The sequence below is a fragment of the Heliangelus exortis genome, chromosome 13 (genome assembly GCF_036169615.1).
Source record: "Heliangelus exortis chromosome 13, bHelExo1.hap1, whole genome shotgun sequence".
In the NCBI taxonomy this organism is placed as follows: Eukaryota; Metazoa; Chordata; class Aves; order Apodiformes; family Trochilidae; genus Heliangelus; species Heliangelus exortis.
This window is the reverse complement of record NC_092434.1, coordinates 966,771-994,214: the sequence shown is the minus strand read 5'-3', so window position 1 is coordinate 994,214 and position 27,444 is coordinate 966,771. Positions and strand designations below refer to the sequence as shown.

At 51.0% G+C, this 27,444-nt stretch overlaps 1 protein-coding gene across 1 annotated transcript in view; it reads left to right on the top strand.

The window, feature by feature from the left end:
- JPH3 (junctophilin 3) overlaps positions 1-27,444 on the top strand; it is a 58,479-nt gene that overhangs the window by 11,006 nt on the left and 20,029 nt on the right. The window contains exon 2 of the mRNA XM_071756584.1: positions 7,659-8,436. Coding sequence (XP_071612685.1) covers positions 7,659-8,436 — 778 coding nt within the window. The remainder of the gene's footprint in view (positions 1-7,658; positions 8,437-27,444) is intronic.

Below are 27,444 nucleotides of genomic sequence, written 5' to 3'. Positions count from 1 at the left end.
CCCCCCATGTGCTTTTCCCCTATGTGCTTGCCAAGGGCCTCATCCTGCAGGGCATGGAAACCACCTGAGGTTGGGAAAAGTCTGTGAGCAACCTTCAGTCCATAAAGCTTGTGCTTTATGGTGCTCCTGCTCTGGAGCCAGAGGGCTCAGCAGCCTGGAAAATGCCAAATCCTTGGGTACAAGGAGAGGGAGGAAAGAAAATGCAGTCATTCCAACCCCCAAAATCCTAACTTATTCCTCCCAGCACTATGGGGAAGACCAGGTTTCTATCCAAGTGCATGATCCCACCTTGGGCCAAGGGAAGCCCCATCCATGTTGCTTGGCTGTCAGCATCATCCTCCCTTGGGGCTTCCCTCCCTGTCCTGCAAAATCCACCTTTTTTTCCAATGTCCTCTAAGGGAATTCCTGGTGCTGCTTATTTCTCTGCAGGCTGGAATCCTGGGCATCACTGTTGCTCTCTGTAAGCAGGAGAGGACTGAGAGTGTTCCAGGCAGCCCTTCAGACACTTTCCAGCATTTCTCACCTCCATCTGGGCCAGAAAACCCCTTTTCTAGATGTTTAAGTCTCCTTTGCCTCTCCTTCACTGATGTGCTGGAGGCAGCTGGTGGGGGGACAGATGCCATCAGGGAAGTGTCTCTTCTTCTTGCCCAAGGTTTCAGCCCAGTGTGAGGAGTCTGGGAAGAGCAAGACACGAGTTGGTTGCCTCTTCCCAGCCTCATCTGCAAGAGTCAGAAACTTCTGCCCTGGTCCTCAGCACCCACAGGAGCCCCAGCAGAGTGGCTGCACCCAGGGGGGATGAGCTGGAGGTGGAGCTTGGTCTCCTCCTTCCCTGCTTCCCTTGAAAATCCCTCCAAACCTCAAACTCTTGGGCAAACCCAAGGGCAGGATCAGAAGCTCAGCATCCTTCCTGGTGTCTGGAGTGCCTCAGATCCTCCCAGAGCACTTTGCAAACAGGGCCTAATTAGTCTCCCTAATGAAGGCTGAGTGGCTGGGGTTGTGCTGCATGATCCCTGTTGCCAGCAGAGCCTGTGGAGGTGCAGGGGTTGCACCCATCCATCTCCCCTCCCCAGTGCTGTGAGGTGCAAACCCCAATTTCAGGGATTTTTGGCCCTGCGGGAAGAGGAGGAGCAGCCCTGAAAACTCTCTGCTCTCTTCCCAGAATGAATTTCAGCCTCCCGAGCCAAATGCTGAGAAAGCACTGAATAATTGCAACAAATGAGATTACTTTTTGGTGCTTGTCATTTCTCAAAGCAGATGATCTGCTGCTGGAGCATCAGGGATGGTGCTTTGGAGGCCAATGACTTCCCGCTCTCTGCTCTCAGCCTGCCTGGCTCCTGCCAAGGCTGGGGCTCCACATGGCCCTCCAGGCAATGGAAATTCCTGCAGGAGTTTTAAAAGCCATTTGGAAAACAACCCAGCCTTGCTCCAAGGGGAGAAAGTTAAAAAAAAAAAAAAAACAAAAACCAAACCCCAACCCTAAACCTCAGGCTTAGGAGCACAAGTGGAAGTGGCCAACAACTGCATCATCCCTTTTTTTTTTTCTTGCTGTCCCATCCCTGTCTTGCCCCATCTGTCCCCAGAGCCCATTCCCTTTCTCACAGCCCATCTGCTGAGGAATATCCTCACCCATCCATTTTTCAAGACCACTTCTCCTGGCTTCAGGATGTTCCCTCTCCTTATTTTTCCTCATGCACGTGGCCACATCCCCACCCTCCTTGGCATCACCTTCATCTTGGCCAAATCCCACTGGAACCATCACACCAGGAGGCAAGAACTCTTCCCCAGGGTGCAACCACCAGGTTAACCATGGCATGAAGGGATTTTATTCCTTCAGCCTCTGATTTTGATGCAAAATTCCCATTGCCAGGGTAGGATCAGGTCCTCTTTTCAGCAGGATGGTGGTGGTGGTGGCTGAGATTCCTTGGCTTGGCTGTCCCAGCCCCAGCTGCCTGCAAGGTGCTGCCCTGACCATGTAATGGATGCTGCTTTTTCCCCCACTCCATTCATCTCCTGCAATTAATGCTCCAGGAAGCATTTTGCAAATATTGATAGTAAGGAAAAAGCTAGGAGCAGAAATGGCTGCAGCTCCTCCTGTAGTGCTGTGGTAAGGCACAAGTTCCCTTGCTCAGGAGGATTTTCTTGCCATGTCCAAGATTTCCCTGGCTGCTCATTGTCCTTTTGGCCATTCAGAAGCTGGGTGGAAATTTGGGGCATCTTGGAGCCATCCATGGGGGACCTGTGTGGCCTGGGGAAAAGGTTGGAATGTTTTCCTCAGTGATTCTTTGTGTTTTCTTTGTCTCTATTCCCTAGTTCCCTGGTTTGGGCATTGCAGTCAGGGGGTGACCAGGATTTTAGGAATGTTTTTTTGCTCCCTATTTCCCATCCCAATGGGGGGGGTGTTGCACACAGCTTGAGGGCATCTACTCTTCTGCCCCAACCCTGAGAGGTGCTCAGCTCCCTACACTTCCCCTAAAGTCCTTGGGAACCCCCCTTCAGCACCTCAGCAAGATCAGTGTGGGGACCTTTAGGATCAGAGGTGTTCATCCTATTCCACCCAGCCCCATCCTCTGGTCCCCAAAACCCTCCCAGTGCCCACTCCCTTTTTGGCTTCCTGCCTCTGGACCAGCACCAGCCCGTCCATCCCAGCATGGCAAGTGGAAAACCATAAATTCCAGTTTTTCCCTGTAGGGAAAAAGAGTCTCAGGACTCCTTGTGAGAGTCAGCTTTGTGCATATTTCTGCAAATGCTTGGGGGCAGAGGTTAAGCTGCTCAGTGCAAGGGGAGGAGGTGGCAGCACTTCAGCAATGCAGATGAGGTGGCTCTGAGACCTTCCCCTCCTCGTGGCCAAATCCTTGGATATTTGGGGGTTTAAAAGGTGGTGAAGTCAGATGAAGGAAGGAGTGTGGTTTCCTTGAGGAAGGATGGATGAAGTCAGCTCCCCAGAAGGGAGCTCTGTGATCTGCTGGTGGCCACGAAGGTGGCCAGAGGTCTTGGTGGCCACTGTGGAGGTGACTGTGACCTCCTGAGGTGATGCCTGGGTGCTGCCTCCAGCAGGGAAGCAATCAGGAGAGCAGTGACACTCAGGAAAGCAGATTTGGAGGTCAGGATTTGCTTTTAACTCGGGGTTGCTCCGTGATGCTGGGAGGGGAGAAGCAGGATGGGTTTGGCTGGGATGGCTCCTCAAGCCCTCGCATCCTCTGCCTCGAAAAGTCAGCCTTGCCAAGGAGATGCAGGGATTGCTCCTGGCAGATTTGCAATTCTAGGAGTAGGTTTTAAGGCCATGTGAAGACGACAGCTTCCCAGGCACCTCTGGAGATGGCACAGGCACTCGCTGCAGCTGGAACCTGCTCTGCCTGCTTGGTTCTGCTCCTTTTCATTACCTCTGGGTTTCAGCAGAGCCCCACGTGTGCTTCACAGGGCTTCACTTTCATCTGGTTTTGGGGTTGTTTTTCTTTTTTTTTTTTTGGTTTTTTTTTCAGCTGCAGCGTTGCTAGGAGGCAAGGAGGTCAAGGGACCTTCCTGGAGCTTGCTGGCTATCCCCCATCCTTCCTCTCACCAGCACTGGCACCACCTCCTGTCCCACCAGTGCCTGCCCTAATCCTGGTGCTCCACCTCCCTCCCCAGTGCTAATCCTATAAACCCTCAGTAAATCCTGGCCCTACTGCTCCATGTCCCTTCTCCCAGGCAGTCTTTGTGGGATCCTTCAGCTTAGGACTGGCATTTCACCCCTAAGGGGTGATGTAACCCTTTGAAGGGTCCTCAGAGCACCAGGAAGGATGCTCCAGCCTTGGGGTGTTTGTGCAAAATGCTGGTGGATAGTAGATAAGACAGAGGATGCAACCCCAAACATTCTGGGTGCTGGCTTCACACCCTTGGGAAGCAATTCCCTTGCTCAGCTTGAGCATCTCCAGGGACCAGGTGGTGAAAACTCCCAAGGGAATTGGGATGAAGAACTGGGATGAGGAATGAAACAAAGCAAAAAGATGTGTGGCTGTAGGGTTGGGATGGCTCCTGGCAGTACGAGGGGGATTCACCTGGGCTGGGGATGCACAAGGCCAGCACAGCCCCTTTAATGATCCTTTCTGCTGGGCTGCTGGAAAATGTTGAGAGGGAAAAGGCTGCAGCACGGTGGGTAGGTGGCAGGGAATGGTATTTTTGTAGCTCAGGTGGACCCAACAGGAGGCTCTGATGCTGTGAGGTGCTGCCTCTGCCCATCCCACAGAACTGGTCCTTCCAGAGGTGGGATGCAGCAGGGCAGCACCAAGCTGGGACTGGTTGCAGAAAACCAGTATCACCAGTATGAAGCGAGGAGCCATCCTGGGGCTCAACAATCCACCTCGTGTGAGCTCAGGCAGGCAGGGAATGACTGCACCTCGACCTAGTCCAGAAAAGATTAAGGTGACCTAAAAATAAAAACAAGCCCTGCAGTTCACCTGGCTGGGATCAAATGCGAAAGTGTGCTGAGCTCCAGGAAGGATGGGATTAGAAACCCTGGGCAGATTATGGCCATGTGTGTCCATGCCCAGGGCAGGCACTACACCTCCCCTTCCCGGGATGGATGGAATGCTTGTGCCTTCCTTCCCAGGGCCTGTGTGGGCTTCATGGAATCATTAAGGCTGGAAAACCCCTTCAAGATCATCAAATCCAACCCTAATCCAGCTCCCACAGCCACCAAACCCTCTCCTCAAGCACCACATCCTTGAGCACCTCCAGGGATGGCAACTCCACCCCCTCCCCGGGCAGCCCATCCCAATGCCTCACCACTCTTTCAGGAAAGAATTTTTTCCTAATATCCAACCTAAACCCCTTCCTGGCACAACTTAACCCTATTTCCTCTCATCCTGGCACTAGTTGCTTGGCAGAACAGACCAACTCCAGCCTTCCTACAGCCACCCTTCAGGCAGTTGTGGAGAGCAATAAGAAATTCCATGAGCCTTCTCTTCTCCAGAGTACATAACCCCAGTTTCCCCAGTTGCTCCTTGTATGACACATCCTCCAAACCCCTCACCAGCCTCCCAGCTCTTCTCTGGACACGCTCCAGAACCTCAACATCTTTCTTATACTGTGGCACCAGAACTGGACACAATATTCCAGCTGTGGGCTCATCCCTCTAACAACCAGCAAGGCAGCTCCAGTGAGTGCCCACGTGGGTGCAGGGGTTCCATAGGACGCTTGCCCAGGAGAGGGTTGCCCAAAGAGGTTCTCATGAGGGTTCTATTTCTACACCTCTGCTCCTTTCCTCTCCAGGCTGCATGAAAGGTGCTGTGGATAGAAATAAATATTGTGGGATCTCATCCACTTTGCTCCCTGCATGGGTGGGATTGGAGGCTTCTCCTGGACAGTGATTCCCCAACCCCATCACCCTGTCCCTTCCTGCCCAAATTCAGGATGGTTTGAAGGAGCAGTTCCTCACAAGCCTTGGCTGGTTTCAGACTGTGCCAGCAGCCCAGCCAAGATGTTATTTTTCCCTCCCATCCCGCTGACATCCCAATGGGATCCATTGAGATCCCACACCGCGCTTTGCTCTCCCCACTAAACAAAAACAGATGAGTTCAACCTTACGGGTGTCCCACAAATCTCCACGCCACGCCACACCACAAAACCCTCCTCTTTTTTAATTTTTTTTCTTTTTTTTTTTGTCTCCTCACCCCAGGGACGTATCAGGGCCAGTGGGTCGGGGGGATGCGCCAGGGTTACGGCGTCCGTCAGAGCGTTCCCTACGGCATGGCGGGAATCTCCTGGACAGGGATTCCCCAACCCCATCACCCTGTCCCTTCCTGCCCAAATTCAGGATGGTTTGAAGGAGCAGTTCCTCACAAGCCTTGGCTGGTTTCAGACTGTGCCAGCAGCCCAGCCAAGATGTTATTTTTCCCTCCCATCCCGCTGACATCCCAATGGGATCCATTGAGATCCCACGCTGTGCTTTGCTCTCCCCACTAAACAAAAACAGATGAGTTCAACCTTACGGGTGTCCCACAAATCTCCACGCCATGCCACACCACAAAACCCTCCTCTTCTTTAATTTTTTTTCTTTTTTTTTTTATCTCCTCACCCCAGGGACGTACCAGGGCCAGTGGGTTGGGGGGATGTGCCAGGGTTACGGCGTCCGTCAGAGCGTTCCCTACGGCATGGCAGGAATCTCCTGGACAGGGATTCCCCAACCCCATCACCCTGTCCCTTCCTGCCCAAATTCAGGATGGTTTGAAGGAGCAGTTCCTCACAAGCCTTGGCTGGTTTCACACTGTGCCAGCAGTCCAGCCAAGATGTTATTTTTCCCTCCCATCCCGCTGACATCCCAATGGGATCCATTGAGATCCCACGCTGTGCTTTGCTCTCCCCACTCAACAAAAACTTACAGATGTGTTTGACCTTACAGGTGTCCCACAAATCTCCACGCCACGCCACGCCACAAAACCCTCCTCTTTTTTAATTTTTTTTCTTTTTTTTTTTGTCTCCTCACCCCAGGGACGTACCAGGGCCAGTGGGTCGGGGGGATGCGCCAGGGTTACGGTGTCCGTCAGAGCATTCCCTACGGCATGGCAGGAATCTCCTGGACAGGGATTCCCCAACCCCATCACCCTGTCCCTTCCTGCCCAAATTCAGGATGGTTTGAAGGAGCAGTTCCTCACAAACCTTGGCTGGTTTCAGACTGTGCCAGCAGTCCAGCCAAGATGTTATTTTTCCCTCCCATCCCGCTGACATCCCAATGGGATCCATTGAGATCCCACGCCGCGCTTTGCTCTCCCCACTAAACAAAAACTTACAGATGTGTTTGACCTTACAGGTGTCCCACAAATCTCCGCGCCACGCCACAAAACCCTCCTCTTTTTAAATTTTTTTTCTTTTTTTTTTGTCTCCTCACCCCAGGGACGTACCAAGGCCAGTGGGTCGGGGGGATGCGCCAGGGTTACGGCGTCCGTCAGAGCGTTCCCTACGGCATGGCAGGAATCTCCTGGACAGGGATTCCCCAACCCCTGTCCCTTCCTGCCCAAATTCAGGATGGTTTGAAGGAGCAGTTCCTCACAAGCCTTGGCTGGTTTCAGACTGTGCCAGCAGCCCAGCCAAGATGTTATTTTTCCCTCCCATCCCGCTGACATCCCAATGGGATCCATTGAGATCCCACGCCGCGCTTTGCTCTCCCCCCTAAACAAAAACTTACAGATGTGTTTGACCTTACAGGTGTCCCACAAATCTCCACGCCACGCCACACCACAAAACCCTCCTCTTCTTTAATTTTTTTTCTTTTTTTTTTGTCTCCTCACCCCAGGGACGTACCAGGGCCAGTGGGTCGGGGGGATGCGCCAGGGTTACGGCGTCCGTCAGAGCGTTCCCTACGGCATGGCAGGAATCTCCTGGACAGGGATTCCCCAACCCCTGTCCCTTCCTGCCCAAATTCAGGATGGTTTGAAGGAGCAGTTCCTCACAAGCCTTGGCTGGTTTCAGACTGTGCCAGCAGCCCAGCCAAGATGTTATTTTTCCCTCCCATCCCGCTGACATCCCAATGGGATCCATTGAGATCCCACGCTCTGCTTTGCTCTCCCCACTAAACAAAAACAGATGAGTTCTACCTTACAGGTGTCCCACAAATCTCCACGCCACGCCACAAAACCCTCCTCTTTTTAAATTTTTTTTCTTTTTTTTTTGTCTCCTCACCCCAGGGACGTACCAGGGCCAGTGGGTCGGGGGGATGCGCCAGGGTTACGGTGTCCGTCAGAGCGTTCCCTACGGCATGGCTGCGGTCATCAGGTCACCCCTGAGGACGTCCATCAACTCCCTGCGCAGCGAGCACACCAACGGCACCGCGCTCCACCCCGACTCCTCCCCGGCCGTGGCCGGCAGCCCCGCCGTCTCCCGGGGAGGCTTCGTCCTCATGGCCCACAGCGACGCCGAGCTCCTCAAGAGCAAGAAGAAAGGGATCTTCCGACGGTCGCTGCTGAGCGGGCTGAAACTCCGGAAATCCGAATCCAAGAGCTCCTTGGCCAGCCAGCGCAGCAAGCAGAGCTCCTTCCGGAGCGAAGCCGGGATGAGCACGGTCAGCTCCACCGCCAGCGACATCAACTCCACCATCAGCCTGGGGGAAGGGGAAGCCGAGCTCTCCGTCATCGAAGACGACATCGACGCCACCACCACCGAGGTCTACGTGGGGGAGTGGAAGAACGACAAGAGGTCGGGGTTCGGGGTGAGCCAGCGCTCGGACGGGCTGAAGTACGAGGGGGAGTGGGCCAACAACAAGCGCCATGGCTACGGCTGCATGACCTTCCCTGACGGCACCAAGGAGGAGGGCAAGTACAAGCAGAACGTCCTGGTCAGCGGGAAGAGGAAGAACCTGATCCCCCTGAGGGCCAGCAAGATCCGGGAGAAGGTGGATCGGGCCGTGGAGGCGGCCGAGAGGGCGGCAACCATCGCCAAGCAGAAAGCGGAGATCGCAGCCTCCAGGTAAGGGTAAAGGGTTGGGGTCCCCAACACCCCAACACCACGGGGGGGCTCGGCTCTGCTTTGGTGGGAGAAGGGAGAGGTCTTCTGTGGGAGTAGGTGCTCACAGAATCACAGAATGGTTTAGGTTGGAAGAGACCCCCAAGCTCATCCAGTCCAACCTTTGGCCAACACCACAGTCAACTCCTAACCCGTGTCCTTAAGGACCAGCTCCAAACACCTTTTAAACAACCCCAGGGATGGTGACTCCACCACTGCCCTGGGCCATCCCAATGCCTGACAACCCTCTCAAGGAAAAATTTTTCCGAACATCAGCCCAAACCTCCCCTGGGGCAGCTTCAATCCGTTCCCTCCGGTGCTGTCACAGTCACTAAGGAGCAGAGGCTGTTTCCCTCCTCTCTCCAACCTCCCTTGAGACAGTTGAGAGAGCCACAAGGTCTCCTCTCAGCCTCCTCTTCTCCAGCCTAAACACCCCCAGCTCCCTCAGCCCTGCTCGGGATGGGCATTTCAGGACAGCTGCCTGGTGGTGTGCCACGGGCTGGTAGCCACAGCCCAAGTGGCTCAAGGGTTGGACTTGATGATCTCAGAAGTGCTTCCCAACCCAGCTGATGCTGTGATTCTCTGGGCAGGTGTCCTGGTGGGCATCTAGATGGCAGCCCCTAGGGCTGTCTGGACCCTGGAGGAGGAGTGGGCAGCATCTCAGCCACTGAGCTGGGCCCAGCCTCCTGGGTGATCTTCAGAATAGGGTGGCTGCAAGCTGGATGGTTCCTCCAACTCCAAGCAGCTTTGTGCTGTCTGAGGCTCTGCTAAAAAGCAGGAGGTCTGGGGAGCCAAATAATCCCCACAAAGCCCCAGGACGCCCCACACCAGCTGCAGCCATCGTGTCCCTGTTCAGTGATATAGAGAAGGGCTCTGGTCTGGCTGCAAATCAGAAGAAAGGGAAGGAAAAAAATGATTTGTGTCAAATTTAGGTTGAAATGGGGTCTGACTCCCAGCTCAAAGGTGGGGCACTCCAAACGGCTTGGAGCTGGCTCCCAAAATGTGCCTGGAGCTTGGTGACTTGCAGCCAGATCCCTGGCAAGAGGTGAGCTGAGGAGGAAAGGTTCTTCTGCTGAATTCTGGGCTCTTTGTGTTCCTTTTTTTTGGGTTGGTTTAATAGAGTGGGTTCATTCCTTTCTGTTTTATGAGGAAGTGCTACTTACAGCAGTCAGGCTGGAGGAAAAAAAGGCTGAAAAAGAGCTGGGAAAAACCTTCCTCGGTCTCCTGTGCTGGATGAATTGTTGGGTCTGGATCATTTGTGTGCAGAGTCACGCTTGAAATCTTTATCAGCATCTCTGCCAATGACTTATCTGCAGTGTGAGGGAGACTCACAGGTTTTGGGAGCATGTTCGGGTTGGATGATGTTCTTTGAGATGATGTCGTAGCAAATTGTTGATTTTTGTTGTCGTACCAAAGTGTTGAAAAAACTTTAAGGAAAAAAAAATTTAAAAAGCACACAAGATTTCCAGGGAGGAGACAGCCTGGGGAGATTTTTCCCTGTGGTCTGGGGGGGGGGATGTGGTGGGAATGCCTCGATACAAATGCCTGAATCAGGCCTGGAAATGGGGAGTTTTGGTGGGATGAGAGGACTGAAAACCTGAGCATCCTCCATCCCCAGGCAAGAATGGTCCATGAAAGCTGCAAGAGTGGGAGCTGGAAGATATCACCCTCCTCCCATGTTGGAAACACTTAATGAGCTTTTGACATATGCTGTTCCACCTTCTAATTATGAGAAGGGAAAAAAAAATTCAAATTAGATATAAATGCCAGGGCTTAAGTTCTTTTCTCCCCTGTACTGGCCGGAGTAATGTGGTCCTGGGCTCTGCTGGGAGGGAGGATGCAGCCCCTGAGCACACGTGTGCATGGAGGAGGAGAAAAAGCTGTGGGATTTGGCCAACACCCAGAGAACCCCTTTAAGCATCAGTGAAAATTGCAAAGAAATAAATGAATGGGAGTGCCAGGCTCCCAGGCTGCTCCAGCAGAGCCTGAACCTGGTCCCACCAGAAAATCCTGACATCTCCAGCTCCCTCCACTCTTGCTTCTTGGTCTTATTGGTCTGTTCTTGACCAGACACGTGGGGAAGATGGTCAGGGAAGCCAGGGCTTTGCTCTCTTTCTGGCACAGCCATTGCACAGGGGTTGAAAAGCTCTTTATTGATCTGCCACACAGCCCCATCTCTCCCTGCTGGAGCTGGGGACAGGAGGACCCTGGGCTGGGTTACCAACCCCAAATGACATCTGTCCCTGGGATTTTTGCTGCTTATGGTGATGAGTTGAGATCCCCAAACCTACCAACAGTTCTTCAGCTATGTCTGGGGGGAGAATGAAGTTTGCTGGAGAGCTGGGGCAGTGGGGATTAAATGGGTGCATGGGCTCAGCACCAAAACCTGGGTGGGTGTCTTGGGTTTGCAGCTCAGCTCAAGGACCTCAAAATGCAAGTAGGGAGAGTTGCTGTGCCTGAAACCCACCATCCTTCAGCTTGAGCTCTTCCCCTTTGAGAGAGTTTTTGCCTGAACCCAGTTTTTGTCTGTCCCCAGCATCCAGAACCAGAAGAGAGCAAGGTTGTGCAAGCCCAGGCCCAGCTAGGGAGATGTTTGTAGAATTAGTCCCATTAATTCCAAAGCTTCTACAAGGAGTGAACACTCCCCTGCAGAGCCTGCACCCAATTGCATCATCCAAGAGGAAAGAAATGCACAAAATAGGCAGTGGGTGCATTGGTGGAGGAAACCTGATGCTCATTTTGGTGGCTTTGGGGCTCGGGGGTGCAATATCCACCATCCAACACTAACAGGAGCTCTGGCTTCCCAGTACCAGAGGGTTTCATACCAGTGTGGCTGTAGATGTGCCTGTAAGGGTGTGTGTATATTCTCTTCTGTCTAATAATATGGCTGAGTTCACTCCACAGCCTTTCCCTTGGTGGGGGAAAAATATGTACCCACCCACGGATTTCATTAAATTTGTAAGGATTCAGTATTTTTGAAAACTCTGCCGCTCTGTCAGCTTGGGTTGGAATTGGCCAACACGTTCAAAAGTTATTAGTGTGGGAGTGATGGCATCTAGATATATAAACAGAACAATCACAGAACTAAGCCCCATTTCCTGAGGAAAGTAGGCTAAAAACACAGTGTACTGTAGACAAGTAAATTGGATTCTTCGAGTTGTTTAAGTCTGAACCAAGTACGGTGGCATCCGTGACACAGAAAAAAATCAGCCCAACTGAGGAGCAGTTTGGAGGCTCAGTAGATGTTTCTCCTAAATTTTCTTCGATGCAATTAAAATGAAATCACATTGTCTCTCCTCTTGGCATTTGAATCAGAGAGTGGGAAATCATCATTATTTGGGGAGGGCTCAGCTCCTCTCCAGCACAAGCTTGGTGGGACCCTGTTAAGTAACAGCTCGATGGCCCAGCACCCCAGAGAGGATGCTGGGCTTAGGTTTAGTCCTAAGTAATGCACTTCCAGGCATAATTATAGCCAAGCCATTCACTAATGAAGAGAAAAATATAATTAAGCTGGGGAGTCTCAGGAGGAGTCGGGCTGGAAATTAGCAGAGTGTCATTCAACCTCAGGAAGGGGAACTGGAAGCAAACAGAAAAGATACAAAAAAAAAAAAAAAAAAAAAAAAAGAAAAGAAAAGAAAAGAAAAGAAAAAGAAAAAAACAACAACAACAAAAAAAAGAGAAGTGAAACAAGACAGCCTGGTATCCAGGATGGGTAAAGGAAAAATGTTTGGGCTCAGCATGGATGCTCCTTCAGGATGCTGCAGGCAGGGCAAAGCATCCCTCTGCCTTGATGTGTAATGGGGAGCAGGAAAGGCAAGAAAGAGCAAAGTGCAAAAGGTTGTTTGAGCCAAACAGGTATTTTCTTCAGCAAAATAGAAATGCAGCCTGGGTAAAACCCAGAGAAAAGCAAAGGTTCTGCAGCTCTGCTCCCAAACATTTGAAGCTGTGGTAATGTCACTACAGGCAGTGTGCTGAGCAGTAACAATGCTGCTTAATGCTCTCTGAGGCCTGTGCCTGCAGCTTTGCAATTGTGCTGGAGCTGCATTTGATTTCAGGTTTCTGCTGTGGGTTTTTTGGGGTTTTTTTTCCTTCTCTGCTGCTGGGGGAGGTGGCTGCAGGGCTCCTGCATCAGTCTCACCCTAATCCCTGCCTTGTGCTGCCCGTGGGGCTTTCGCTGCGGATGGAGAGGGAGGAGGAGGAGGAGGAGGAGGAGGAGAAAGGATGGGGGTTGAGGGGGAAGCTGTGCCCTCAGGAGGGTTGTGTGTCCTCATCCTCAGGTGGGGATGGCAGCTGAAACGGGTCTCAGCTGAGCTGGCTGTGGGGATGGGGCTGAGGGAAGGCTTCAGGGATCAGAACAAGCATGTCAGGGCCTCCCACCACCTCCTCCAGCCCCTCTTTGGGCACTTCTGGGTGCAGGGAAAGTTCTACTCATGGCTGTTTGGAGAAGCCTTGGCCTCTTTCAACCCCTCAGCATCCCTGTGCTCCGTGGTGTTTGCCCAGCTGGGGCTGGGCAGGTGTCACCTCTGCCCATGGGGTCACGGGTGGCATCATCTGGTACCTGCTGGGGCTGGTGCAGGGAGAGCAGGAGCCTTCCATCCCTTCCCAATCCCTCCATCTTCTCCCTGAGGAAAGGGAGCAACAGGGAGAGAGCCCAGAGGGGATGGCTGGAGGTGACTCAAAGGCTGAAAGCACCTGGGGCAGGAGGTAAATTCTCTTTATGGCACCGTTTTCCTTTCCCTTCCTGCCCTCTCTCCCCCTAACCAGCCCCTGTGCAACGCAGAGAGGAGCAAAGCCCGGGGCTGGCAGCCTCCAAGGGGCTTTACCATGGGCAGAGAGCTGAGCTGAGCCGTGGCCAAGCCTCCTGATGTCCCTCAAGCCACCTCTGTCCCTCTGCCACTTCCCTCCCCCCCTCCTCTCACTCCCTGACTGGGTCAGGCCATGCAGCAGTGGTGGAAAAGATTAGGATCAGCTGTTATTCCTCTCGTTTGGGTGTCCCTGTCATCCCAGATGACACAGTCCTGACACAGTCCCTCTGACTCACACCCGGCACAATTTCCACCTCTGGCTCAGGACACTCGAGGAACAGCTGAGCCCCAGGCAGCATCCCAGCCCCAGCTCTTTGCTGGCTGCAGCACGACTGCTTTAAGTCCTCCCTCCATGCCAATTTAATAACTTCCTGCTCAGGCAGGAATTACAGCCCTAAGCCCTTTCGCAGCCGTGTCAAAAGTCAGGTCTAACCGGGGACAGCTCTGGGTGTCCCCAGCTGCCACCTCGCTGCCGGCACCGCGGGGCAGGGGTGGAGGGGAGCATCCCCGTGCAGGCATGGACAGGCTGGAAAATGAAGGGATGATGCTTTGGGAAGTAATCCGACTCCGGAAAACCTTCAGCAGGGTCTTTTATAAATTCTAGGAGAGCAGCTCGGCCCTGCTCCTTCCTTGGCTCTCCCATCCTGCTGCTCCCAACGTGGCTCCCCCCATCACCCTTCTTCTCTGAGCCAAATATGAGCTCCAACAATTTTTTTCTCCGTGTCCCAGGTGTACAACATGAGTTCATATCACCATTTCCAGCTTTGCTAAGTCGTGATGAAGCAACATGGGCAGAGCTGAGGCTTGCAGCCCCTTGGATTCACCGTGGTCCCCATCGCTGGCTCTGCCCTCCTCCCCACGGGGGAGATCCCCAAAATCCACGTGGTGCTGGCAGATGGGGTTTGTGTTGTGGCACAAAGCAGCACAGCACAGCTGGAGGGGAGAGTTTGACCAGGAGAGGGGGCTTGGGATGTGGCAGAGCTGGGATAGGAGAGCTTTGGAGCATGATGTGGCAGTGCCAGCTCCGTGGTCACTTTTGAAGTGGGATGGAAAGGGACAGGGATGGCACTGGCCAGTGACCAAGGATGGGAGGGGGATTCAGTCTTGGTTGCCTCCACTTCCATGGGAAGGGGCTTCCACGGGAAGGGGCTGCCCCATAGAGCTGGGCAGGAGGTGAGGGACAGCTTGGGAGGGCTGAAGGGGTGGCCTCAGCATCATCATCCTCCTCTTCCTCTCCAGCATCACCCAGGATCACCCTCCTGGTGATGTGGGATGATTTCCGTCCCCCTTTTAGCCATGTTGGATCCCCTCACACCTCCTGCCTGCCCCATCTGCCTGCACAACCCAGGGAAGAGGCAATGAGCTGAGGAAGAGGATGGTGAAGCCTCTTCCTCTCCATGCTGATGCCAGCGGGAGAGGGACGGGGGCTCGGATGGAGCAGGAGAAAAGCAAAAAACAAAAACCAAAAAAACTCCCACCACAACAAGAACAACACCAGCAAAAAGCCATTCCCTGATTTTCCTTGCTGCTGTTTGTCCTGTTCAGCCAGCAGGAACTGCAGTGTTGCTTTGCTCAGTGATTTTTGGGAGGGAAGGGACAGATCCTCCCCCAGCCTCTGCAGCTGCCTGGCAGCCCCATCCCTCTCCTCCATCCTCATCCTCACTCTCCCCGTATCCCACCACCCTAAACCCCCCTGGCCATGTTCCCACCCACACCCCTGGTGCTGCTGCTTCCCAAAGCTGAGAGCAGAGCTGAGGGGAAGGTTTGGGGTCCCCATGCTGCAGCTTTGTTTCCTCCCCATCTTAGAAGAGAGCCCCGAGTGCTTTTTTTTTTTTTTTTCCCCTCTTCCAGCTCCTGTTTTGGGTTTTTCTGGCACAAATCCCTGACAGCTGTGCTGTTCCCACCCACCCCACCCACCTACCCACTTCCCTGCAGTGAAAACCCCAACCCCTCCCCATGCTCCCATCCCCACCCTACCCTTAAGCCCTGGAGAGAGGGAAAAGAAGCATCAGGATGGCAACTGAGATATAAAACACAGAGGTGGGTAAAAATATTGAGTTTTTCTTTCCTGGGTGATGTTTATGAGCATCACTTTTCCCAACAGCCAGAGATGGGGATGCTGGGGGGACCTGCAGTGCCCTTAGGGGACTGGGCTGGGGGTCCTGGTCCCATGGGGCTCTGGCATTTTGTTGGAAAAGCCTCAATTGATGAGGTTTCTGTTGTCTCCCCCAGGCAGGACAAATGACAATCTGTCCTGGCTTTCTAATCCAGGAAATTAAAGGATTTGACCATAGACCCTGCTAAGAGAATTTCCCCCCCCTTGAAAAATCCCAGGAGGATTTAACCCAAGGATCCGACCGATTATCCCGTTAAAGTTGTGCCTAAGAAAGGTCCCAATTCTTCAGGGTGCTCAGCACCCTAAAATCCCCTGGCAGCAGTGACACAGCCAGGCCTGATGTTACAGCCTGGCTTCTGCTGAGACCTTTCTCCTTTCTCCCTTTTCATCAGTGCAGCAGCTTTGCTGATTTTTTTTCTGCTCAGTTAAAGTGTGTCTGGGATCCATCCTAAGAGCAAAACCCCCTGGGGATGGTGAACCCAAACCAAGCTGGGTCAGTGGGCACCCCACCATGGAGCATCATCCTGCATCCCCCTCTGTACCCCCCTGAGAGGAGCTTGGAGCCAGGGGGGGTCCCAAGGAACAAGGGATGGGACAAGAGGAACAGCCTCAAGTTGTGTCAGGGGAGGTTTGGGTTGGATTTTGGGGACAATTTCTCCCTGGAAATGGTGGAGTCCCCATCATCCCTGGAGGGGTTTCCAAGCCCTGGAGATGTGGTGCTGAGGGCCGTGGGTTGGTGGTGGCCTTGGCAGTGTTGTTTTGCTGGCTGGACTGGATGATCTTAAAAATCTTTTCCAGAGCTGAAGATGAAGCACATTTCTAAGGGGAAAGGTTGGGTGTAAGGTTAGGAGGGGGTTGCAAATGGAGAGTGGTGCAAATGGCTCCTTGGGGAAGCTGGCTGTGGCCTCCCCTCCATCCTCTGCTGGCTCTGCCTCTCCTCACCAGCTCACCGAGGAGAAACATAAATAATTAAAAGCCCAGATCCTCTCCAGGTGCTGAATCCCTCCCCCTGTTGTACTCCTGGCTGCTTCAGTGGAAATTTTCACAGGTTTTGCCTCCGAGGCAGTGCAGACCCAGGGCTGTCTGCAGACTGAGGGACACCTCGATGTCTGGGGACCAAAAAGTGTCCCCAGTGGTGGCATCCCATCCTGGGGATCCCATGGGATGCTGGGGGTGCAGTGGGATGAGGATCAAAGCTGAGCAGACAAATCCCCTCCCAGCAGCTCCATCCTGGGGCCCCACCTTGAGATGCCTGCTGAGGAGTGGGATATTTTGGGGGTGCAGGGTGGCTTTGGGGACTCAAAACACCCCCACCCCGGGCAGCAAGGAGGAGAAATCCATCCAGGCAGTGGAGATGAGGGAAGTGGCTGCTTCTGGGTGGGATCTGAAGTTTGAGGCAGGCAGGAGCTGCTTGTTGCTGTGGCAACGGGGATGATATATATATATATATATATATATATATATATATATGTGAATATACATATATATATTTATTTTCCCCCACACTCCACTGCAGAGGGGTCTGCCCACCCCTGCCTGGCCACCCAGGGCTGAGCAGAGCCCCAGAGGCACCCCCAGCCCCCTCTCCCTGTACCCCCAGAGCTGTGGAGGATGCAGGGAGTGGGGTGACAAATGTCCCAGGGCTGGGGGAGCCTCAGGCCGTGCTCAAAACAAGAAGAAATTTCCCCAAACACTCCTGTCCCTTCCCTCCTTCCCCGTGGGGACCCGGAGCTGCAGAGATGGGTGACAGCAGCCTGGCACTGAACTTATTTCTGCAGCAATTTAGGAGCTGATGTTGCATTTAGGGAGGTGGATCTGGGGGGGTTCTGTTTCCAGCTGAGATTTCCACGTCAGGGGATGATGGTGCCTTGGGTTTGGGGCACAGCCAAGCCAGGTCCTTGTCCCCACTCCTCACCTACCAGGTTGGCATTTAGCAGGGGGGTCTAGGGCTGTGTTTTCCTTGAGGAGCAGCTTTGCTCTGGCATCTTCTCCTCCTTCCTGGGGGCTGCTGGTGTGCAGAGGTGGGAGCTGGACGTGGCAGTGGGGGATGGAGATGACACCAGCACATCCCACACGTGGGCTGTCCCCAAGCAAACACTTTGGGGCTGGTTTCTCCTTGTTAGCACCAGGTCCATCCTCAGGGGGCCAAATGTGGCAAGAGGTGCATGGGGTGGTGGCCACCACCAGCATCTCACTGGGAATCAACCCCCTCCCAGCTGCATGGAGCAAAACAGGGAGATATTTGCTTCCCAAGCATCTCTTAGGACCCTGGTGGACAAAATACATTTTTTCCATCACTCAGACGACTGGATCAGTTTTAAGCCATCCCTTAGAACCCACTTGCATCACCCAGAAGAGCCCAAACTCCTCCCTGCAGGGCTGGAGGTGGTGAAGAAGTCCCAGAGGGTGAGGTTGGGTATCAACTCCTGCTCCTCTGGCAGCTGCAGAGCATCTGTCAGGGCTCCTGAGGCCATTTCAGATCCAGGTCTTGGCCTGGGTCCAGACTGTGCTAGAACTAAAATATAAAGTTTGCTGTTGACTCTAGATGAGGGGTTTTTTGGGTTTTTTTTGGATGTTTGTTTCTTTCTTTTGCAATTCTCTTTGAACTTGGCTGTGGTTTGCAGTTGGGTGTTGGCTGGTTAAACTGGTGGATGGCTAAGTGGCTCATCCCTGACCATCAGCCCTTCACCAGGGGGAAAGGGGACCACGAGGTACATGAAAACCCTCCAGTAAAATCATGGAAACCTTCCCCATCCAAAGCTGGAAAGCAGGCAGCATCCCCCCTGCTCCACCTCTTCCCATTCCTTGAAGTCAACTCTTCCCCAGCCGTGCTCCCAGCAGCTTCCTGCAGGTTTTGCATCACCACCCATCACTTTGGGGAAGATAATGCTGCTCCCAGCATCACTGCAAGCATCTCCTGTCTTCCCAGTTTCATAAGAAAAAAGGAAACTCCCAGAACTTGGAGTCTGCTCTTGCTGCCCCCACGTCCAGTTAGGGAGAGAGAGGGGAATGTCTGCACCCCGGGGACATCTCCCTGCTCCGTTGCTGCTGTGTTTGAACCCTTTCCATGGGCCAGGCGTGGGGACAGTGGCATCAAAGTTGTCTTTTGGTGGCTCTGAGGTGCTGTGCCTGGCTCGGGGCTGGTACCGCATCGCTCACCCGCATCCCTCGTAGCTTCCTTACGAGTGGCAGATGGCAGGAGCTGAGCCTCCCTCTCCAGATGCTCATTATCTGCCCAGCTGTAAACAACATCTCAGGGCAGCTTGCACGTCGTAGCCAGTTCAAAAGACCCATCAGCTTTGCCCTTGCCAGGGGGGCAAAAAAATGAAAAGGAAGGAAAGCCACCAGGAGGGAAATGTCCTGGTTCTCTTCATGCCCTGCATCCCTTGGTTGGTGAGAGGTGCTGCTGGCATCCTCTGTGCCAGATGTGCCTTTGGCTACCAGCTCCTCCTTGCCCAGCCCTTGGAAGTGGATGGAGTTTGGAGTTTGCTTTGCTTGTGCAGATTTGTGTTGTCTTTTTTTTTTTTTTTTTTTTTGCTTAGCAACACCAAGGAAAAAAATAAACAAATCAGAGCATCCCTGGGATGATGCTCTGTGGGATGATGGCCATCACTGTGGCCTCCTGGCTGCTCCCATCCTTCTCCACCAGGAAGGACCCAGCTCAGGGTCCCAGGGGATGTGCAGGGATGGGAGCAGCCATTTGGGCCACTTTTATTTTTTTTTCCCAGGATTTTAGGGATGTGACATTTGGTTGGGGCCTGTCCCTGCCCCCCAGGTCACCGTGACTTTGCACCCTTGTGATTCCAGTTTTCCAGCAAAGCTCATTTTTTCTACTTAAAGGACAGAAGGACAAAGCCCAGGATATTTTTTTTCCCCTTACTTGCTTTAAAAAAAAATAGTATTTCAGTGCAGAATGGCACGTGATGCAGGGATGAATTTGCTCTCTATTTGTAAACTCCAGAAATACAAAGGAAAAGAAGAATCTGGCCTGGAGCAATGAGCTAAATGGGAACTGGCTCCATCCCTTTTTCCATGAATTTTGGAGACCCCACTCCTGCTGTGCCCCAGCTGGGAGATGGGCACCTGCTCTCCACGAGGTCTCCCAGCTGGTTTGGGGGTGGTTTCTCCCCATAACATTTCCCAGTGGGAAATCACAGGGAAACCCATTTTGGGGGCTTTTTATGACCATCCATCCTTCTCTGTAGTTCACTTTTTTGGGCAATAACAACACCACAACAAGGTGGGGTTTTTCAGGATTAAAAGGTTTAACTATTTTTAATTTTACTTTTTTTTAACTCAGGACTTTTCTCTTGAAATTTGACTTTCAGAGCAATTTTTTTTTCAGAGCCTGCACCAACCATTCCCTCTACCCAGTGCTATCCCAACCCTTCCCTTTTGCTGTCTCTCTGGTGGGAGGTTTCAGGCAAGGGATTCTCCATCCTCCCATCCCAAAATCTCCATCCAGAGCTGGGAAGTCAGGCAGCAGGCATGGGCAAACCAGGCTTTTTTTTTTTTTTTGCTATGCACAGCACCTGCTTTCTGTTGGGCTGCAAAAAAACCCAAACAGACATTTTGGGCTGCATTACATCATGTCAGAGGTCCCATTAGCTGTTGGTTTTTTTTTTTTCCCTCTTAAAAATTCCAGCAATAGGAAGGAGGGGATGGGGTGTGGAGGAAAAAAAAGCAAGGCAGAAGCATCAGGCAGGGCAAATAGGCTCATGATAAGCAGGTAAATGGGAATTTATGCCCAGATAGCTAATTGGTGTGTCTAATATTCCACCCCCTGAGTACAGGCACTGTATTACTGCCTTCACAAATCACTCCAGGCAATAACAACCGAGCAGGGAGAGCTGTGAAAGGGCTCAGCCTGGAATTAAGAGCGGGTTTTATCGGGGCAATAAATGCCAGATAAGGAAAATAACAAACAGGTTGTTAATTGCTGCCATCTCCCCACTCCCTGAAGGAAATGTCTAGACAGAGCCTGGCCCTGGGTCTCACCTAAAGCCCAGCCCCTTGCAGTCAGGTTTCTCTCGGGGGTTTTTTGGGGGGCTGGAGAGGTGCCAGGTGGGGGATGCTGGGTGGGATGAAGGATGCTGAGCCCTGGGCCACGGGAGCAGCAGGGAGAGGCAGAGCTCAGCTCTCCCAGCCCTGCCCTACATCAGAGGCAGAAGCCAGACTGTCTGCAGCACTGATTAATAATTCACTCCCAATTTGTCCCATGGAAGAAGAGCAGCCAAAGCTGCCCTCCTTGCAGGCAGGGTTTCAGCTCCCAGCAAGCAAAGCCTTTTCCCACCTCCCCATCCCTCCTTGGTGCTGGATGCATCCATCAATCCCACACCAGCACTTTTGGGAGCTGGGAGCACCTCTGCTTCCCCCTCAGGGAGCTCTGGAGGGGGATGCAGCAGTGCTCACCCCCTCCCCATCACTGCTGGGGTTGGGTTCCTGGCATCCATCACTGGGGACTTGGGTTCTGTGGAGCTTGGTGCTACTCAGCTCGATGCACTCAGGGCTGGATCCTGCTCTGGATCCTATAAAATAACCCCCAGCAAGTCAATAGGGCTGAGGGGCTCCTGGATTTTGCACATGGACTGAAAAATCTCCTTTTAATACCCCCCCCCCCCTAGACTGAGTGCATCCCAGTGCTTCCTGAGTGCAAAACAACAGACCTGGGGTTGGAGGGAAGAGCAAAGAGTCTTAAAAACCCCACAAATTCTCTCCCTGAATTCCTCCTGAAGTGTTTTCTCCCACTGTGCCCGGGTTTTAATTGAATTTTGCCATCTGAAAAATACATGAGCCCCTGTAATGGAGGGAGAAAACATCCCTCCTGAAGGAAGATAAGCATGCATTTAAAAAAAAAAAATCAACAAAAAAACGAAACAGAAAAAAAAAAAAAAAAACAAACCAACAAAAACACAACAAAACCAAAAGCTGCCTGATTATATATTGACCTGAGAGACAAAGTGGAGGCTGTGGAGCCAGCCTGGCCCCTCAGGAGAACCTGAGGCTCTTGGTTATGTCCCAGGATGAGCTCAGGGACTGGTTAACTCCATCCTTGCCACACCTTTCCATTTTTTCCATCAAGAGATGGACCGTGGAGGTTTTCTCTTCTCATCCGGTCCTAAGCGCTTAAAAAGCTGCACAGAAAAAGGCTTTTCTAATAACTTTAATAATTTTCTAACCTCAGCTTTCTTACCTCATTCCTAAGCTCTGGACAGTTTGATCCATCTGTCCCAAAATGCAGAACATGGGGGAGAAGACATCAAACCCTTTTATGTTTACCAGGAGCTTGATTTTTTTTTTTTTCTTTTTTTTTTTTTTTGGAGTTCCCTTGCAAGAAGGTTGATTTGTAGGTAATAAAAGCAAGGTAGGAAAGATTTAAAGCCAAAAAGTCCTTGGTACTGAGCCAAAGGGCTTAGGGATTGTGTGCTCCTGGGCTCTCTGGAGAGGCTTCCATCAGCTCTCAGCATGGGATGGAGGAGGGATGGGGATTTTCATCCCTGTGGTAGGATCCCAGCAGCATTTTCACACTTTCCTGTCAAGCCTGGATCCCACTGTGAGTTCACAGGGACATTGAAGGGTTTGCCTGCAAATGAATGGGAATCCCCTGGCAGGAGCTGCCTTGTGGATTTTGGAAAACAATCTTTCTTTTGCAGAAATCTTAGAGCCCATGTGATGCTTTTTGGACATTTAAACCCCAAATAATACAGCAGGTAACTTCCTTTGGCCTTGGACAGGCTTCTGTCCCAAGGGGCTGCTCCCTGGTTTTGTTGAAGAAGAGACTGAGCCTGGTTTTTATATAGGAATGCAAGGAAAAGGAGAAGGAAAAGGAAAAGAAGGAAAAGGAAAAGAAGGAAAAGAAAAAGGGAAAGAAGGAAAAGGGAAAGAAGGAAAAGGGAAAGAAGGAAAAGGGAAAGAAGGAAAAGGGAAAGAAGGAAAAGGGAAAGAAGGAAAAGAAGGAAAAGAAGGAAAAGGAAAAGAAGGAAAAGAAGGAAAAGGGAAAGAAGGAAAAGGGAAAGAAGGAAAAGGGAAAGGGAAAGAAGGGAAAGGGAAAGAAGGAAAAGGGAAAGGAAAAAGGAAAAAAAAAAAAGGAATAAGGAAAAAAAAAAGGAATAAGGAAAAGGAAACAAGGAAGATGTGTCCCTCCTCTGGTTCCAGCTCAACTTTTTCACTACCACTGTGCTCAAAGAAAGTTGGATGGAAGGAGAGGATCCCAAAGGGAGGATTCTTGTGACACCAGCTGCAATTTGAGGCACCACTCACGACTCCTGAAGACTTTCTGGTGGCCCTTAAACTCTCTCTAATTTTCAAGCTTAATTTTTAAAGCAATTTGCTCCACTTTTCTCCTGCCCAAGCAGTTTATTAACACAAACCCCGCTCAGACCTTGCCTGGTTTCAGTTTTGTTGCTTTTCTTCATGAAACCACCAGGAGCCCCAGTTTTTGCTGGAAGTTCACCCCTTTTTGGCTAAACCACCCCAAAGCAGCAGATGTGGAGCAGAAACCCCTTGCAGAAAGGCTCACACAAAGCCAGGTCAGAGTCACCTTCCTAAAAAGCCAAATGATTCTTCCCTGTAACTCAGCTTATTCCAGATTCTTACAGGAGCTGATAAACTTGGCATTACAATCACTTCCAGGTATTAACCTTTTTCCTGGTCAGTCCTGGGCTAAATCACAAGAAATCTGCAAATATTTACAGAAATATGGGGGGTTGGGATTTTGGGGTTTTTTTCCCTGCCTCCTGCCAGCTCTTCTTGCCAGTTTGACCACTTGTCTGGGCAAAGAGTGAGTCAGCTTGGCAAAAAAAAAAAAAAAAAAAAAAAAAAAAAGGAATATTCCAAACCACTCCCAGCAGAGCCTTGAGCCAAACTGGACCTTTGGGTCTCAAGAGCTCTAAGCCCCCCCCCAACCATCAGCCCCAGTCTTGCTGGAACACCTGGCTGGTGAAGTGCACCCAGATGTGATGTGGAGGCTGTGGCCATCCTCAGAAGTTGCTCAGAGCTGGAGTGTGTTGATGTTCAGAGAGCTCTCCATCTCCAGCACCCTGGGATGGGTTGGTCCTGCCCCCCTGATAGCAGAAGAACCCCAAAGGAGAAACCCCAAAGGAGAACCTCCCAGGAGATGCACAAGGGGGTGGTGGTCAAAAAAAAAAAAAAAATGCAGATGGGGCACTTCAGGACGTGGTGGTGTTGGGTTGATGTGTGGATTGATGACCTTAGAGGTCTTTTCCAACCTCAGTGGTTCTGTGAACTTCTAATCAGCTGAGATAAGATGGGAAGAGCACCATGGACACAAAGCTTTTCTCCAGTGGGCTCGTTATGGGATGCAGGACACCATGGAGAGGTGATGCAAGGGGATCTCTTTAATTGTTTCCACCCCTGAGCATCCCCAACCTCCTCCTCCACCTGTGAGGAATCCATAGGGAAGGCTTCAGCTTTGTCTTGAGTGGGGTTTCCAGGACTTCCAGCATCTCTGGCCTTAAAGCTTGATGCCAATGCTTAGGGCAGGAGGAGCAGGGTGATGAGCTCAGTCCCCACCTATGCATCCTGGAGAAGGACTTTTATCCCAAGAAAGAAACCCCAGCAATGAATTGGGGAATGAGGAGTCAGCTACGAGCAGCAGAGCTGTGTGAGAGGCAGCTGGTAAACTCAGGATGTGACAGAAATCATCTGAGCACTAACTGGATTACTTGCTTTTCTTTGGGAATATTTCTGTATTTTTATTCTGCAACATCCAGATCACCATAATTCTGCTTTTCATCCGGTGGGGCCTCTCCTCTGAGCATCTTAGAGAGCATTACAGACATCTGAGCCTGCCTGCTCCTCAGCATCAGATCCTCTTTGTGGGTATTGAGTGTATTTTAGATGAGAGAAGGCTTTAATTATTGGGGTTGGGGTTTAACTCTTTCTGAGCCAAAGCCCCTCCTTGCTGCTCTTCCTCATTGCCTGAGCTTGGAGTCCATGGACTGCTCCTGCAGTTGCTGGAGTGATTTTTCCAGGGATGGAAATCCATCTGTTCCTCCAGGGATGGAGGTTTGGACTCTTTTTGGTGAAAAAATGGAGGTGATGAGTGCTGGAGAGGAGAGGACAGCAAAGGGGGGGCTTCTTGTGTGGTCTTCAAGCAAAACCTCCTGCTCTGGAGCCACCTCCCTGTGTCCTCAGGGCCCTTGGAAGTGGCACAAGCTGCTTCCCAGTGCTTCCAGCCTCCTTCCCTGGCAAGAAGGGATAGATAATGCCATGCCATGCCTCTGGCTGCATCTCCAGGGAGGGGTTTCAGGAGGCAGTGGGTAAAATCCTGCTGTGTTCAGGTGCCCAGACACTCCCAGACCTAATTAACCCTTTGTATCAGGTCAGCAGGGAGCAGCATCCAGCTCCAGAAATGTCCTGCAGGATGGGAGGGACAGTCCCTTCTCTGAACTGGTTCCAGTTCCAGGAGGTAGCAGAGGGATAGAGGGATGGAGGATCTTTGGGAGCTGACATCCAGAGCACTGAGAAGCTTCCCTGGGAGATGACAGCCCTTTTTAACACCCTCAGAGAGCCAGCAGCTTCATTTGGAGCCTCCAGTGGCCCCATTCTTGGCACTGGGGTGTTTATATCAGTCCCTCTCACACCCCACCAACCCAAACCAAGACCAGTTTGCTGCAGCTTCTGCCCAGAGCATCCCTGCTCCTCCTAAAAAGAGCTGGGCTGGGATATCCACCAGGGGATGGAGCTGGAATATGTTTGTCCTCTCCTCTTACCTTAGAATCCTAGAATCCTAGAACTGGCTGGGTTGGAAGGGACCTCAGAGCTCATCAAGTCCAACCCTTGCTCCACTCCCCCCGTGGTTCCCAGCCCATGGCACTGAGTGCCACATCCAGGCTCTTTGGAAATATCTCCAGGGATGGAGAATCCACCCCTTCCCTGGGCAGCCCATTCCAATGCCTGATCACCCTCTCTGCAAAGAATCCTTTCCTAATATCCAACCTAAACCTCCCCTGGCAGAGCTGGAGCTCTGCCAGGGGAGGTTTAGGTTGGATATTAGGAAAAAATTCTTTAGTCTGTGCCCTCTTATCCTACTGATATCTGCCTGACCCCCCCCTGGCTCCAACCTCCTTTCAGGGAGTTGGAGAGAGTGATGAGGTCTCCCCTGAGCCTCCTCTTCTCCAGCCTCAACACCCCCAGCTCCCTCAGCCCTTCCTCACAGCACTTGTGCTGGATCCCTTCCCAGCCTCCTTGCTCTTCTCTGGACCTGCTCCAGCACCTCAATCTCCTTCCTGAGCTGAGGGGCCCAGAACTGGACACAGGATTCTCCAGGGATGGAGAATCCACCCCTTCCCTGGGCAGCCCCTTCCAATGTCTGATCACCCTCTGCACGGGTGTGGAGCAGAGCGAGTGCTGGAGAGCAGGGAGAGGGAAAAAAAATGTTTTTTAAACCAATTTTCTGGTTGTATCAGTCCCGGGGGACCCAGAGGACCTGCAGCAGCATCACCACAGCCCCTCCACCACCTTCACGAGCTGCAGAGGAAAAGGTCACCCCTGTCACCTCCTCCATTTATATAAATAAAGCTCTTATTAGAGCCAAGACAACTTGTCAGCCCCTAAAAACAAGTGACAGGGAGCAGGGAGCAGGATTCCTCCCGTGCTGGGGGAGGTGACAGTGTCCCAGACAGATGCACACCCTGGTTTCTAGCCCAGGTTTGTGCAGCCCCATGGGAAGCTGGGCACGTTCCCAGCCCTATTTTCCATTTCTAGGAGCCTCTCAGCAGTGGCTCTCCCCACCCAGCAGCTGTCGAGAAATTAGAGGGAATTCAGAAAGCAGCAGAAAAAAAAAATAATAAAAAAATAAAAATAAAAATAAATTAAAAAAAGCCCCAAACTCATGACTAAAGGAGGTGGTGGAGGGCCTGGTTTTGGAGGGAAAAGAAATCAGCTGAGCTATTTATAATGCTGCCTGCTACCCAGGGAAGGGGGGGAAGGAGGGGGCTTAAAGTGCTAAAGGGGAGGGGTAAAGATGCTCCAGAGGGGCTGTGGGAGAGGGTGGAAATCCGGAGGGATGGGATGAAATAGCACCAAACCCAAGAGTCCAAAAGAACCATCCAGAGTGAAGAAAAATGCCCTGATAAAGGTGTTAGAGGGATGTTAGAGGTGGCCCCCATGGCAAACCCCTGCTGGTTCATCCATGCGGTGCTTTGTGCATGGAAATCTTCATTTTTTTCATCCAAAAGCAAATATTTTTGGCTAAAAAAAAAAAAAACAAAAATAAAACAAACCACCACCACCAACAAAAACCCCACCTGGTTAAAAAACCCCAAGCCAGCAGCTTTACTCTGGTTGCTCTGTCAGGGTCCCCTGGGGAGGGATGCAGGATGGAGGGGCCCAACCTGCAGCAGGGGATGCATCCTGGGGGACAAAAAGCATCCTGTCCCTGCTTGGTTGGAAACCAAAGTGCTGAGGAGCTACCAGGCTGCCTCCTGTCCTTACCTTGGCTGTCAGAGGGGTTCCAGAGGGTGTTTGTCAGTGTTGGAGAATGGTTATCAATATGGTGATGGGTGCTTTAAATATAAATATAAATATAAATGTAAATATAAATATAAATATAAAATAAATATAAATATAAATATAAATATAAAATAAATATAATATAATATAATATAAATATAAATATAAAAATAAAAATAAAATAAATATAAAATAAATATAAATATAATATAATATAAATATAAATATAAAAATAAAATAAATATAAAATAAATATAGATATAGATATAATATAATATAAATATAAATATAAATATAAATATAAATATAAATATAAAATAAATATAATATAAATATAATATAATATAATATAATATAAATATAAATATAAAATAAATATAAATATAATATAAATATAATATAATATAAATATAAATATAAATATAAAATAAATGTAAATGTAAATATAAATATAATGTAAATATAAATATAATATAAATATAATATAAGTATAATATAAATATAAATATAGAAATATAAATGTAAATATAAATTTAAATATAAATATAAACATAAGTATAAAAATAATATGATATA